The sequence below is a fragment of the Glandiceps talaboti genome, chromosome 12, assembly GCF_964340395.1.
Source record: "Glandiceps talaboti chromosome 12, keGlaTala1.1, whole genome shotgun sequence".
NCBI classification, from domain to species: domain Eukaryota; kingdom Metazoa; phylum Hemichordata; class Enteropneusta; family Spengelidae; genus Glandiceps; species Glandiceps talaboti.
In genome coordinates this window covers 18,103,697-18,118,552 of record NC_135560.1, presented here as the reverse complement: position 1 = coordinate 18,118,552, position 14,856 = coordinate 18,103,697, and the positions used below count along the sequence as shown (strand labels likewise).

General features: G+C 34.6%; 2 protein-coding genes across 3 annotated transcripts; one reads left to right on the top strand and one right to left on the bottom strand.

Annotated features, from left to right (window-relative positions):
- Positions 1 to 26: 26 nt before the first annotated feature.
- On the top strand, positions 27 to 4,340 carry LOC144443711 (large ribosomal subunit protein uL24m-like). The gene is made up of 6 exons (XM_078133250.1): positions 27 to 49; positions 405 to 663; positions 1,377 to 1,472; positions 2,237 to 2,340; positions 2,967 to 3,103; positions 3,848 to 4,340. The coding sequence occupies exons 2-6, from the start codon at positions 448 to 450 to the stop codon at positions 3,982 to 3,984; spliced, it is 690 nt and encodes a 229-aa protein (XP_077989376.1). The 5' UTR covers positions 27 to 49; positions 405 to 447; the 3' UTR covers positions 3,985 to 4,340.
- A 621-nt stretch (positions 4,341 to 4,961) lies between these two features.
- Positions 4,962 to 14,770, bottom strand: LOC144443312 (SURP and G-patch domain-containing protein 1-like). Of its 2 annotated transcripts, none has more exons than XM_078132757.1 (11): positions 14,706 to 14,770; positions 13,625 to 13,865; positions 13,028 to 13,188; positions 12,509 to 12,721; positions 10,994 to 11,117; positions 10,429 to 10,526; positions 9,750 to 10,006; positions 8,810 to 9,038; positions 7,884 to 8,136; positions 6,776 to 6,905; positions 4,962 to 6,030 (listed from the first exon to the last, which is right to left on the bottom strand). In XM_078132757.1, the coding sequence occupies exons 2-11, from the start codon at positions 13,819 to 13,821 to the stop codon at positions 6,004 to 6,006; spliced, it is 1,689 nt and encodes a 562-aa protein (XP_077988883.1). In that variant the 5' UTR covers positions 13,822 to 13,865; positions 14,706 to 14,770; the 3' UTR covers positions 4,962 to 6,003. The 2 variants fall into 2 exon arrangements, with proteins under 2 accessions (XP_077988883.1, XP_077988884.1); XM_078132758.1 differs by having other exon boundaries at positions 9,750 to 10,003.
- Between the last annotated feature and the right edge of the window lie 86 nt (positions 14,771 to 14,856).

Here is a 14,856-nt window from a genome sequence, read left to right as displayed (position 1 = left end):
TCGCCAAAGCAATTCGAGATCGAGATTCAATATGGCATCCATGAGATAGGTAGGAAAGCATGGTTTTAATATCTTGTGCTATTTCGCAGCATTTTGAAAGCCTCCTACTAAATTTGTATACTCTGGTAAGATAATTATCGCCAAAGATAATTAGGAGTTCTTCAATCACGTTATGTACTGTGTTAATGTAACGTGCAGCTTCACGTTATTGAATAAAAAATCATGAATAATATGGGGGGGGGGGGAGGGGGGGGGGGCTGCTCCCAAAATAAACCACTTCATTTTATAAAGTAACTGACTGCATCCCATTATATGAAATATTGGTTAGGCCGTTGGAATCTTGAAACAATATTTTAATGACTAATGTCTTAAATTGTACAGCATATTAAAAACTTTATTTTCAGGAACAATTTGAGCTTTGAAAGTTGATTATCACGGACATCAAAAATGAGACTGACAAGGTTTCTACTAGCCAAGACTCGCCGTTTTCCATTGGATGATCCATGGGCCAATGATTGGTGGAAACGGGTTAATAGGAATTTCCGTTACACCATGTCTAAACCACTTACTCCAAGTTCATTGAAAGCTAACTATCCAGGCAAGAATCGGCGACGAGTACTTGTAGAACCAGTTAAAGAATGGAAGTTTTTCAGAGGTGATCTGGTAAGGAATGAGAATATCCACTATTTATGTAGTAGCTCAAGAACAAAATGCCCCACTATTATAAAATTAGACCTTTCTTTTTATATCTTTGCATTTAATCTAGAGACTGTATAGCCATTGAGTTTGAATCTGAAGGTCTCTTTACCCCACATAAAGAGATCTTCAGATTCAAACCCATTGGCTATATAGTCTCTAGACTACTTTACATTACTACACAAATAGGGTTGTTGGTTACCACTACAGTCGTGGTTCGAACCCATTCAGGTTTGATTAAATTTACCATGCTGTAAGTAAGAAGAGTGTCATTCAGTTTGACTCTACTGAATAGTGCAGGTTTTCCCCACGTACTCCAGTTTCCTCCTGCATTAACACTGAATCCATGAGGGATGGCCCTCACTGGACTTCTTGGGAGACAAGTGTTTATATACTTAAAGAACTATCCAGTATAAATAAAGATTATTATTATGATTATTACTATATTTGTAAATATAAGAATCAAGCAATAAATGACAAAAGTTGTAGCTAATATTTAACCTAATCCCTGGTGCTATTACATTATAATAACATTTGAAAATGACTATAAACTTGATAACTAAAATATGACATAAAGTTTATAAGGAGAAATTATTGAATCAAACCTTGATGCAATGAGTTGTTTATAAAATTATTACAGTATGATGAAATTTAAAATATTATGTTCTTCATTTCAACAGGTGCAAATATTAAAAGGCAAGGATGCTGGAAAACAGGGCTTCATATCAGATGTAATTCATGAAAGAAATTGGGTAGTTGTAGAAGCCCTAAATTGTGTAAGTGTCAAACATGTACAGTCAGTACATACAGGAAAGTAACATTGTTTTTAAATGTTCCATTTGGACACTGAATCATTCAGAAATATGATAATTTATTTGATTGATACCTTGGTTGTATATCATAACTCGTATAATATTATTACAGTACATTATAATATATTTGATTTCTTTTTTCAATACACGTTCATCAAAATTATAAGGGCTAGGCTCAAGAACAGCTGACCAACCAAATATGCTATGACCCTGACTCATGAACCAAATAAGCTATGATTTCGGACTCATGAATCAAATAATCAAATATTCTATGACCCTATTAAAAGTCAATATATTTGAGTGAACCATGAAATGTATGTTACACTTCAGAGGGAAATCAATAAATACAAAATGAAATTTACTGTTGTACTAGATATAGTAGGGTTATTAGTTTTGTGTATATTAAAAAGCACTTCATCATAGCTGACATAACAGTGATTGCTGTTCTTAATTTAGCTTTAAATTTGGGTATGAATGACAGATTTCTGATATAGTTATAGAAAAAGTTTGTCCAGAACAAAAGAATGATCCTGTTAAATCCCCTATGGCTCCACTGATAAGAGCATGGGATTCAATCATGGGTCTTTAAACTTAAGCCTTGATCATGGGATAGTAGGATTCACTCATTTGGGTTGAAAATTGCCACACGTTTACTGTCCTTCGGAAGAAACATCAAAAGTTAAAAACAGCATGAAGTTTTAGTAAAAAACAATATTTCATTTCTTCAGCATTACAGGTATGTTGGCAGGACAGAAGGATTCAGAGGAATGTATGCTAAAAGTGAAGCACCCTTACTGCATAGAGAAGTTGCTTTAATTGATCCATCAGACAAGTAAGTAGGTGAAATACACAACAGACTGTTTGTGATTGTGAATCAGTCCCTGTATATAGTATATAGTATATAGTATATACTATAAACTATATACTATATAGTATATAGAATAGAAGCTTCAGTTCTTAAAACCAGTGATTGAAGACAGCATGTGTTAGACAAAAAAGAGGGATTCTAATTCAAAATCCATTTGTGTACTTCTGGGCAAACCAGATCAGGTATATTGGTTATGGTTTTAAATTAAAAATTAAAAATTTCAAACTTGATTTACTCTCTCTGCTAGCAAGTTTTGCCTGACATTATAAACCTTTAAATGTATATAATATATAGTCAATTTGCAAATGCCTACTGTTTTAACTGTAACCTTTTAAGAAATTGACATTTTACAATGTGACAAAGTATTGAAAATTACAAACAGGCGATTGTCTACTGTTTCAACTGTAAACTTAAAAGAAATTGACATTTTAAGTGACAAAATATTTAAAATCTACAAACAATTGATTTCAGAGGAAGGAGCATTATTATCATACTAATGGAAATTCATTAAAAAGTTTGAATTATATGAAATGTTGATATTTGTTGACTGACTTACATGCACATTCTCTCTAATTTGTAATTGTTGTCAGTAAACCTACCAATGTTGAATGGAAATTCACAGAAGCAGGTGAAAAAGTAAGAGTATCTGTCCGAAGTGGCAGGGTCATACCACTGTCACAATTAGCATTTGCACACCCAGACTTCAGAACAAAAGCTACATATGCTGGTGAGTAGTATTACTATGGAAAACATGCTATCAGCAAACTATATGTACAAAGATATTTAAAAGCTAAAACTATTGTTGTTGCATATGATAGATTACACAAGTGGGTGACAGTGATGCCTTGGTTTTGAGGATATAATCACCCTGTAATCAAGACAGTGTAAACACTGACTAAGATTGAATGTGCCACCAGATAAGAAAAAACTTTACCAGAGATGCAACCCAACTGTGTGTATAGTAACATCCATGGCCATTCATTTTGGTATATAATCACAGCTTGATTTCAGATTTTCAAGAGAAAGTCAGAAAGAGCATGATACATTTCACATGACAAATAAAACTTTTCAAAATCAAGGAGTGTGATTTTGCATCAATAAATGAAGTTCATTTTCAAAGTCTATAAAATTATCTTGAAATGTATATTTGCTCACATCAATTTCTGTTCAAAAGAGATGCAAGTTTTCTTGTTTTCATTACTCTGAAATAAACAAGGAATTTTCCAAGATTTCAGCAACCTGCTGTTTAAAATTGTTTTTAAAAATCTGGTGGTTTTGGCTCATGGTCGATGTGTTTTATATAAGAAGGGAAATAGAATGTACAACCTTAGACCCTACACGATGGTCTACGTGTAGGATCTATGGTACAACTGTATACAGAGTTACAGCTTGTAGGAAAATATCCCTAGCAAAATTGTTTTTGGCTTTAGTGCTGCTTACATTCATTTAAATTTAACTTTTATTTTCATAGAACAACCTAAAGATACAACAGAAGAACATGCAAGTAAAAGATCCTACACACCATCTTTGAAGTTTGTTGAAGAGGAATTAATGGACGCAATGGGAATTGTAGAAACAAGAACTCGGAAGAGAACATGGTGGTATTAACTTAAAGGACATGTTTTGTATTTATTGAAAATTTAGTATGGCAATAAACATTTTAGTAGTGATGGAGACAGGAGAAACCAACAGCCATCAATGATGAACTCACCATGTTTACTTCTTGTAGTGACTTCGAACTCATCCCAAATTTCCTACACACTGGAGGTTAACATCAACTTGCCATTTATAGATTATGATGATGGACTTTACAAGGAATTATCTGTGGTCATCAGCATTTTTCTGTCATAATGTGTTTTTTGTAATGTAAACACTGCCCTCAGTGGGTACGTTTTAGAGTTATTTTGTTTTCTCAGTATGATATGCTATCAATTGCTAATGTACATCAAATCATATTATTTAAGAGTTTAGTCATCAATCATCATCAATCAGTTGCTTGTCAAAATTTCTGTTCTTGAAATAAAAGTTTTGTAAGTGTAACAGGACTTGTGTTTGAGTCTGGAATAACAAGATATACATTCAGTGAATGTTCTATAGTTCAACAGTGGTATGCCCAGGAAGTTATGAATGCAAAACAACAAACAGATCTTTGAGGAGCTGAAAGTGCAATCAACATTTTCATCAAAACACTGGAAGGAGACAAATTTCAAATTGATGCTGCAATACCAGACTACATGTATATTGTACTTCTTGTGGTCAAGCCTAATCTTGCCAGGGGTACATGTCAAATGTTGCGAGCAGACAGCACTTCCAGTTGCCACTCGAAAGCTTGTGTATCAAGATATGGTATATTTACAAGAATATCAGTGCATTCATTTCTTAGTGCAAATATGTCATTTCCATGCCAGCATATCATTCTATATGGTATTTACACTATAAGAACTCAAAGTTAGACTTTACCTCTGTTTAGGTTAATTCATACACACACCTCCCTTATCAAGTCTTGGCATACATTACTTGATATTCAGATCCTTTATTACATTCCCATAAAAAACAATCAATACAGTACAATATCTTTATATATCTTTATTTCATCAAGTACATGAGACAATATCATATACATCGCATATTTTACCAGAACACTTATGAACATTCTTCACCTATTATTATATCAGATATCTAGTCTGCATAGTATCAGCATATACTTGGCATGAATGAAGCAAACAAGACTGTTTTTATTTAAATATTACATTATGGAAATCATTCCAATATGTATCATTCCCTGTAACAACGGAACTACTTTAACCCCTCAGGTAAGTGATCAGTAAATCTTGCCATGTTAATGCAAGTGGTAAGCTTCCCCAGTCAGACATGTATTGTTGGTAGTAGGGTGCAAAATTTCTGACTTTTTCACCCTTTGTCGACATTTGAAAATAAAATAAAACGACATTGACTATTACAGTTTGTTCTTAAATCTTAACATGAAGAAAGTAAACCTTAAAATGAAAAGTTTTGATGTGTACATGGAGGAACAGCCTGGTGACAATAGCCCTATAAGCAGTACATATATATTTTAGCCCATCACCTAACCACACATCTACAGCATTTGGACTCCAGAGGGCAATATATATGTATGGGGATTGAAAAGTCATTTGTTTTCATCAGAATTTTGCGGTATTAAATAACAACAACCTAAGTGGTTGTAATGATTGCTATACTAGTATCCTGACTGTACTTTGCAGTCTGGTCTGTAAAACTCAGTGAATAAAAATAAAAACTTCAGGCAGCTTAGTTATTCCATATACAGCACCATCACATTGCATATACAACAGCTTACATTGTGATACATTCTGCAACTGCTAAATACAATGGTACAATTCAATGGGGCTAAAATATCACATCCGACATATGTAAATCAACATGAAACACCCTGAATAAAAGTTGATGGAATGGTAACGTGTGTATGTACCCTGTCTTTACAGAGGTACTGATTCTTTGTCACTTGGTCTCACTATTACAGCACCATTTACAGAACATTAGCGCAAACATTGCTTTGTTTTATTATCAGGCACTTATTTCAATGTTAATAGTTGCTACGATAGCCGCTGATAGTACTCTCTAACTTTATCAGTAATAAGGTCTTCTTGGGTTGTTCTGGAAATAAAATGAAAATAGATAACTCAATTACAGACACAGACAATATGTTGGTGTAATACAATGAATAATTCCCTCATAACTGCTCTTTTCACATCTACAGTATTCCAGCCTTAGGACAGAAAATAGTGGTATAAAATCATGGCAAGGAGAGGAAAGGATTGACTCAAATTATTTAATCTTCTTCTCTGCTAAACCTGTAACTGTATTTTTTGTGATTTTGTTACATAATCCCTAGCATATGATGACTAACTCTAAACATGTCAAATATTGAAAATAACAATTCATACAAACAATCCCTGAAAAAAGAAATGTTTCAAGCAATTTGCTCTTTATTGGTGTTATTAGGACTGTGTCAGTATTTGAAATGAAGCATCTTGAATCTCCTATAGGTAAATTTATATGTGTAACTGTACATGATGGAAAATAATCATGGGTGCTCTGAACGCCTGATATTATATCTTTAAGAAATCTAACGATAACTGTTCTAAAAAGAAATGGTTAGGAAATACATGTATTTTATAGAATTTCTTCTTTTCCAAGATTATAAGTTAGTTTAAAAGATAAGGCACTTCAGATTAAAATTCTGCATTTCAGAATAAATGCTTGAAATAAACATTGATCATGAGGGTTGGTTGACACAATCAATGCTGGATGCCACATACATCAAAGACTACAATTCCCTCAAGATAACACTGTATGTTTATTACAGAAAACGTATGGTGTTGGTATAATGCAAACTTACCAATGGATTGGGTCTGAATCTATAGGCAAGCATCATTCTTTTACGAAAGAGTTCAAATTCATCATCTTCTGACTGTAAGTCTCCTGGTTTCTCTGTGCCTAAACCACTAGCATCCATGGCAGTCTTGCCTCTGTATATGCAAACAGCAATTTGTTTATTATCAGAACCACTACCGTTATAGTATTCAAACTGAAAGTCATAAAAGCTTTCATGATGCTCATTTGAAGAACACTATTCTTGGTACCTACAATAGCATTTGTGGAGTCATGATGGGTGAATGGTTAGCGTGACCGACTTGGAATCTACAGGTTGCAGGTTCGAGCCCCGTCGCTGCCTGCTGTTTGTTTCTGAGTGGCTAAAGTCCTTGGGCAAGATGTGAACCACGACTGTGCCTCAGTCAACCCAGCTGTATAACTGGGGACCTGGTAGGATGTAGGTTGCAATGTGAAGGCTTTAATCCTATGCGCTTAAATGGCTGCAATGGATTGTATGCTCCCCGGGGAGTTGAGGAAGACTAAAGGGCCGTTGTGCCGTTCTGATCCGAGCCAGGGGTAATAATTGTAAAGCGCTTTGAGCACAGAGTGGGAAAGCTCTATATAAGAAACCAACATTATTATTATATTATTATTATTATTTAGATTTAAAGATTAAACAGAAAGAACCAGCTAAGTAATGTCAACACAAATTGTGATAAAACCTGAAGTTTGATGTGTGAATGTAACATGATTGACAGTAAAAAGGGGTGGGGACATAACAAATATATCCTCTTTTTTGTGTACAATGTAAATAGTTATCATCTATGGATTTTCATGCTCTGTGTAATTAACAATCAATCTAATGTGCCTCATCAGTTTTAATTTTGGCCTTTCTTTAGCTGAACGAAAGTGTTTTGTTATGGAGGGTAAATCTAAGTGCCCCAATCAGTCTACACCCTGCATCAAAATGATGACATAATGTATAGAAAACTATGCCACTTTTGCAGATTCTCCCCTTTCTAACCAGGGTTCTAAAACTTTAATAAGCATAAACCATAACTCCAAAATGAAAAGTAAACTTGTCAACAATTCTAACTGTCTGTTTTGTCGATATCAACAAAGACTACACTTACTTATTGATTGGGTCTTTTCTACCTTGTCCTTCTGACCCTAAGCCTTCACCTTCTTTCCATCCAGCTTTTTGTAACATTTGATAACCAATGTTATCTTGTTTCAGTTTGTACTCTCTGTAGTCTGATAAATCTGGTTCACCACCATCTTTGAGTGCCTTCACAGTTTCCATAAACTTATCCAACTCCTCTTTAGGCAAGAAATCTCCAATGAAGTGTTTACCTTTGTTCATCTTGGTCAGATTGTCGGCATCCACTGATCATAAAATACGTAAAATCATTATTTATCTCATAGCACCCAAACAAAAATATTTCTAACAGTTAAAGGGGGACATTCCAGGAAATAGAGGCATTTTCATAAACTTTGAGTTCTAAAAAGGCATTTCATCATTTCTGAAAGGTCATTAAACATGACATGATTTTTACATCAAACTTTAAATTGAACCTTAGTTCACATTCATTGTCCTAGCAATGGTCCAGTGTTGCCTCATGGGAGTTAGCAAACATCATACATATGTATTAGATGAACAACAAGTTTTTGTAGCAGATATATATGTAGACCCCTTATATACTTTATTTCTTGTGACGCTAACAGATGGTATTAGTCTTCTATTTTTAAATTTTAACCAAAGGTAAAGGACAGGGTCAAATATACAGATACTAACAGAAAGGTCATATTTGATCATATAGGGACAGATACTTGAATAAAGTGTCTCGTCTCTCATTTTTTGTTCTTGAACAACAATACAAATGGTGGATTTTTCCACCAAATACAGACACCATTCTTCCATGCAGAGCTCAGTGAAAGCGAAGAAGGTTGGAAATACACACTTCGGTAGAACATCATTCAAAATACCATTTTACTAGTGTCAGACAAATTACACCTTTACAGTACAAATTGCATTTATATATTTTTATCTCAAACTTACATTGAGTTCTGCCCATTTCATTGGCTCTTTTCTTATGCTCCCATGTGCCACCGTCAATGTCTTCATCACTGTCATATTCATACTTAGGTTTGCGATCTCTTCTCCTTTTTCTATCTCTTGAAGAATGTGAATGTGATGGTCCTGGCTCACTTCTTGCCCATGAGTCAGCACTTGAAGATGTTGCCCCACCTTCCTGTTTGGCTCTAATTGATTCATACATTCGCTGCATCTAAACACAAGAAAACAAAGAGGTTTCAACATTTTCTTATCTGTTATCAAACTAATAATTCTGGTTCCATTATACTTACCTGATACACCATTGCATCTTTCCTTCAGAGTCCATGTCAGATCAGGATTGCAATATGGGAAAGAACAACAGCTGTCTGACAGAGCTGTAGAAAATGAAGAATGGCCCGATCTTATCCTTATGACTACACTGATGAGATAGCAGCACTAAACTGAGATTAAAATACTGGGCTTTATGATTTGGGGTAATAAAATAGCACCTATGTGAATTAATCAACTTTTGGAAATTTGTAAACAAGCCAAACTATACCTCGCATGTGTTCAACCATTTTTGGGATTTCCTGCAATGGTTGATGGGAAAACATTGCAGGAAATGACATCAGATTTACCGAAATCTCTTTGTCTTACCAAATACAAAGACTGAAAGAGTAGCATGCCAAAAAGAGTGGTACATATGATGTCATCAACACAGGTTTTCCAATAAACCATTGCAGGAAATCCCCAAAGTGGACAAACACATGTGTATAGAGCAATAGGTTGAATACATTACTGAGATGTTATTTAATCACCCCAAATTATATACAAGTATAGTGTACTAAAGGCAGAAATAAGTCTGAGTGGACTTTTCCTTTTAATAAACAGTACAAGGCACCAAGCTATGATTTAGAATGAGTAAACTAAACCCAAATCCAACCTCTTGTTGTTCCTTGAGTTGACGTTGTTGATCTGTGGTTAATACACTTGTTCCTATCATACCAACTGGGTTGACTTGCATTGCTGCAGCCACTTCTTCAGCTGGAATATCATCAGGTTCTTTATATACCACCTCTCCCTCTCCCTCTCCCTCTCCGTCTCCCTCTCCATCTCCTTCTTCTTTTGGCCAATTTCCCCATCTGCTCTTTCTTGCTCTTTTTCCTGAAGGTTTTGGGACACTTACTTCTGCACTTTCTGCTGTGACAATAAAACATATTGCAATTCAGTGTATTTTTATTACCTGCGGGAATAGCATCAAATAACAAATATTTTTCAAATGGATAACATCAGTAATATTCATTACCAAATTAAATATCTTATCATCCAGGAAACTTGTAACATCAATAGTATCTTCATCACCATATTCATACAATTATCTCCTATGTTATTCATGTCTTATATTCTTTCCAGTAGTTTGCTAAATTCTAAAAAAAAATTCTCAACTATAATATTTCAGTCATGAAATTCCTTTCTAGCAGAGGCATAGTCAGCATCACAATCCCTTTCTGTTCAACATACAGACTTTAGTGAGTTGTTACTGATTTGGCATCGTACAAAAGCAACTTAAATGAAAGCATGTCCAATTGCAGAAGGAAGAGTGTTATGGTGTAAACTCTTACCTGTTGAAGGCTGGCTTTTCTCTTCAAACTTGCTTCTCAGTTGTTTTAGTTTGAATTTGTAGTACTTAAATTCTTGACTGCTGGGATCATACAGGAACCTGGAATAATGACAACTTTTGTTAACTACAGTAGTCATAAGATTGCTAAATAAAGTAATGTATGCCACCCCAATATGAGTGTAATTATCAATAATGAACAGAAAACATTACTTCAGTTGTAGTCTACTTGTAGTCACAAATGACTGCTAAAATCAAAGAATGGTACTATGACCTACCAAGCATTTTTAACTAATATAATGACACAGTTGGAGTAACCATGGTTACATATCAACAACACAAAAAGAATTCATTTAACCAGAAAATGAAAATTACAATCTTGTTTTACTTATTAAGTTAAAGTTAGAGGCGAAAACCATGGCAGTTATACACACGCATATCTGCTTACTCCCATGAGACAATGTATGACCATGGCAAGGACATTGAACAATGGATGAGGAACAAGTTTCAACTACATAACATTAAAAACAAGATTATGTATTCTGGTTGATATCACTACACATACTCACCAGAATGCAGGGTTTTCTCTATTTCTTTCCATTGCAATTTCTTCCACTTCACTACCTCCCTCTGCTACAAATTCAGCCAATTGTTCCACTACCTGTGCTGTCTCTGCATCCTCTGGCGGAGAAACTTAAAGTACTCCTATAAGCACCATGGGCAGCAAACACACGCTAGAACAGCCTTTAATGGCTACAAAGAGGGACAGTGGGCCAAAACAAACAACAACAAAAACAGTGAAGGCTTATGGTGTTCTGATGGCTTACAATATTTTGTTCCAAACGTTTAAGTCTGTTTTTTTAAATCATACCATTTGAATGGTTCCTTGTATCATGGCCATGGTTACATGTACTTAAAATCCAGTGAAACTATACATATTATACAGATGACAGCCCTTATGCAAAATTACAAATGTATACCCTTTTAGAATTTCCTACCTGTTATCTAAGTTAGAATTGCAATGTGGATGTATCATGTTAGCCATTTGCTGTTGATAAGGTTACAAACTATACAATGTAAGCAATTGGGAATTGAGCAGGTTGGATGGTGTTGTTAGTTGCAATATTTTATAAATTGGAGAGAACATTATTAAGAAAGGAATGTGATATGTGATAACTCAGCCTCAAGAAAATGTATTAAAGCATATATTGAGAGCAGAGATGTCCCCATTTTATTACAATGGGGGCAAAGCAGCAATTATTGACATTTTTGCTAAAGATATGCTTAATGTTCAATTATTTAATGCCTAGCGTTATATAAAAGTAGTGGCAATTTCATGCAGCAAGATATCTTTTACCACAAGGAGTATATTCATAGCAATTATTATAAGGATAAAGTACATGTGTGGGAAATTTTTCAAAAACATACGAAATGCTTTTGAACTTCAATTGTACAAACACTGGTTTTGTAAATGCAGAACATCTCATATGTTATATAGTATGATTGAAATCAAAGTCTGTAAGACATCAATAAGTACTGATACATGTACTATGATAGGAGAAACAAGTCTTAAGGTAGAATACATGAACAAATTTTCCTGAAATCTAAGTTCTCCAAATCTCTCCAAACTTTGAAAGTTTGTCCCTGGTCCTTTCAAAATAATAAAACACTATAGGTTCACCATCTTTTTTCAAGATTAATCCCCCCCCCCCCCCCCCCCCCCCATGTACAACTTTACTCGTCAGCCATTTTGGATTCTACAGTGGAGTTAACTTTAACATCATTTTGACCTCTATTTCAACAATTTACATGGTGACCCCCCCCCCCCCCCCAACATATGGTAATCTCAACCATTATAAACCCATCCAGCCTTCCAAAATATACTTATCTTGAAATGCTGATTATAACATATTTATTGCAAAGCAACTTGTAATATTTTGTTTTAAGTTTCACCTTCACTTTGCTTAGAAATAACAGCACATTTTTATAGATGTTTTCATTTCATACAGCAAAGTCAGATAATCATAACCACACTCAATGAACCACACACTAAATTTCACAAGGAATAAGGACAAGCAAATTACCAATTTGTTTTTCTTTCTGTGTCACCACATCATTGTCATCTACTTCAAACACATCTGATCGAGAGAGTTTTGTTCTTGAGACTGTACTAGTGGGTGTTCGTTTCATCTGTGACATCAGCCCTGACAAGGATTTAGTACCAAACTTTTTTCCAATGAATGGCAACTTCTTCTGTGGTTGAACTGATTCTGTAGAACTTGATATACTTGGTTTTTCTGTAAATGGAACATATACTTTTGTTATCTCCTACAACTTAGTAGCAATGTCTTCAAAATTTCACAGACATCTTGCAGGCTACAAAATGTGTTTTTTATCTCTCAACATATCTTTGTGTGTGCTAATTAAAACACTGAACCCCCAAGGTAATAGAAGTGATCAAAAGCAGAGAACTGGAGATCAAATACGAAAATAGTCTACATTGTATTTCTTCCAATATATTTGTATCTGCTATCTTGATATGAGGTATAGCAGTATTGTGGAGAGACAGTTCACCTGTCTAACTGTTGGTACTAATTTCTTACCAGGTGATCCTTTTTCTAATTTCTCTGTTTTGACTTCATCTTTCTGTTTCTTCATCTGTTGTTGCATCTTCATAAACTGTTCCATGAAGCTTCCATCATTACTGAAGATGTTGGTATTGTTCGAGTTAACTGGTTCTGTCTTTGCCTGAACATTCTGAGCTCTAAACATAAATAAAGAATAAAATGATGAGCAAGTAATTAGTCTAAAGAGTCATTGGTACAGTTTTTCAAGGAGTGACTGTGACAGGCTTTCCCCAACCTGAAGGATGCACTTTACACGTTCTACTAGTAGTAGTAGTGAGCAGGAAGGGGGAGATTTTCTCAGCAGTCAGAGTTGGTAGCCTAGGAGAGGATTTTCCTAGCCGCTGTTGGTAGAGGCAGGGATTTCCTGGCAATTTTTTGTTGGTTAAGGGGAGTGTTTCCCAGCAATCAATTAATGATTGCTTCAGGAAGCATTAAATACTGGAGAAAAATTAAATGATTAAATATAAACATTAATAAGTTTCAAAAATACCAGCATGTGCATGCTCTTTTTGTTTTGTCGAGGACAAACACTGATTCATTTTGAATGTTGTTGCACTATCACTGTATACTTACGGTTTGATTTGAAATTTGATTTCTGTAGGTTTCTTAGCTTTGGCTTGTGCTGCTTGCTCCTCCTCTCTCTTCCTCTGCTCTTCCATTCTCTTTTCAATCTCCTTTTTCTTTTGTTCAATAAGTTTTTCTTGGTCTGCGATATGGGCTGGTTTGAAAGGTTGATGGGTTGGTGGAAGATTAGGAGGTCTGTGGGCCATATCTACAATGTGAAATTTCTAAGGTTCACTGTAGAGACTAGAATCTGCGTAACAAAAACAAACCAAACATCTTAATTACTTATGATAGGTTATCAAAAACAGTATGGCTGTCATAAGTATATTGCATCATATTATTGCTCAAAAACAAATTCGATAAATATAATTATATTGAGGCAAAGTTTAAGTGTAGATTAATATCAAATCCTTTGAATCTAACAAAGCCTTTGATACAACAATATGGTTCTCAACTCTGTTTCATTTTCATTACAATATATTTTACCCACACTTACGCTGTATGTTGATGGTGTTATTTTGATTGAACGTATGGAAAACCTTCGCTCATTATTAATTGATTTTAGTCTTGCATATATTTTATAGATCTAGGCAGTATTATTGTATAGTTGTCTGTTTGGATGTGTGTTGTCTATGATAGTCTTTTATTTGTATATTGGGATTTCTGAGATGCCAAAATTTACAAAAAGAAATTTTCCATTAATGACATTATGATTATGTTTTAATTTAATGGACAATAAAGGTTTTGAATTGAATTTAAATGAAATGTATGTAGGTATACGTTCGAATGAAATTTGTGGGATTTACATGAAATCAATTATAAATACTAACTTTGACTACAAGACTACTGGATAGTATATTTACATGTCATGAGCGTCTGTGAAGACTGAAGGAAATGTTTACGATCGACCGAATGTCGTCGATTGTGTGATGACGCTGCAGTTGAACCTTCCATAACTTGATAGGGAGAAAAACAGCGGTTTTCAACCACGATTGATACCAACATGCCACCGACCATTCACAAAACTGCGAAAACACTCGATTTTATGTTACTAAATATTGCATATTGTTGAAAAATAACCAATACTTACCGTTGAACCCCTATGAGGCTTCGTAGACATCGAAGATTAACTTTCCCTACGACAGTCAATGCTGCCCATGCGCAATAGTTCCCATAATCCTTTGTGGAATATTGGGCGTCATAAAAATTGTCTGCTCTGAAAATTGCGTTTTACCCTATTA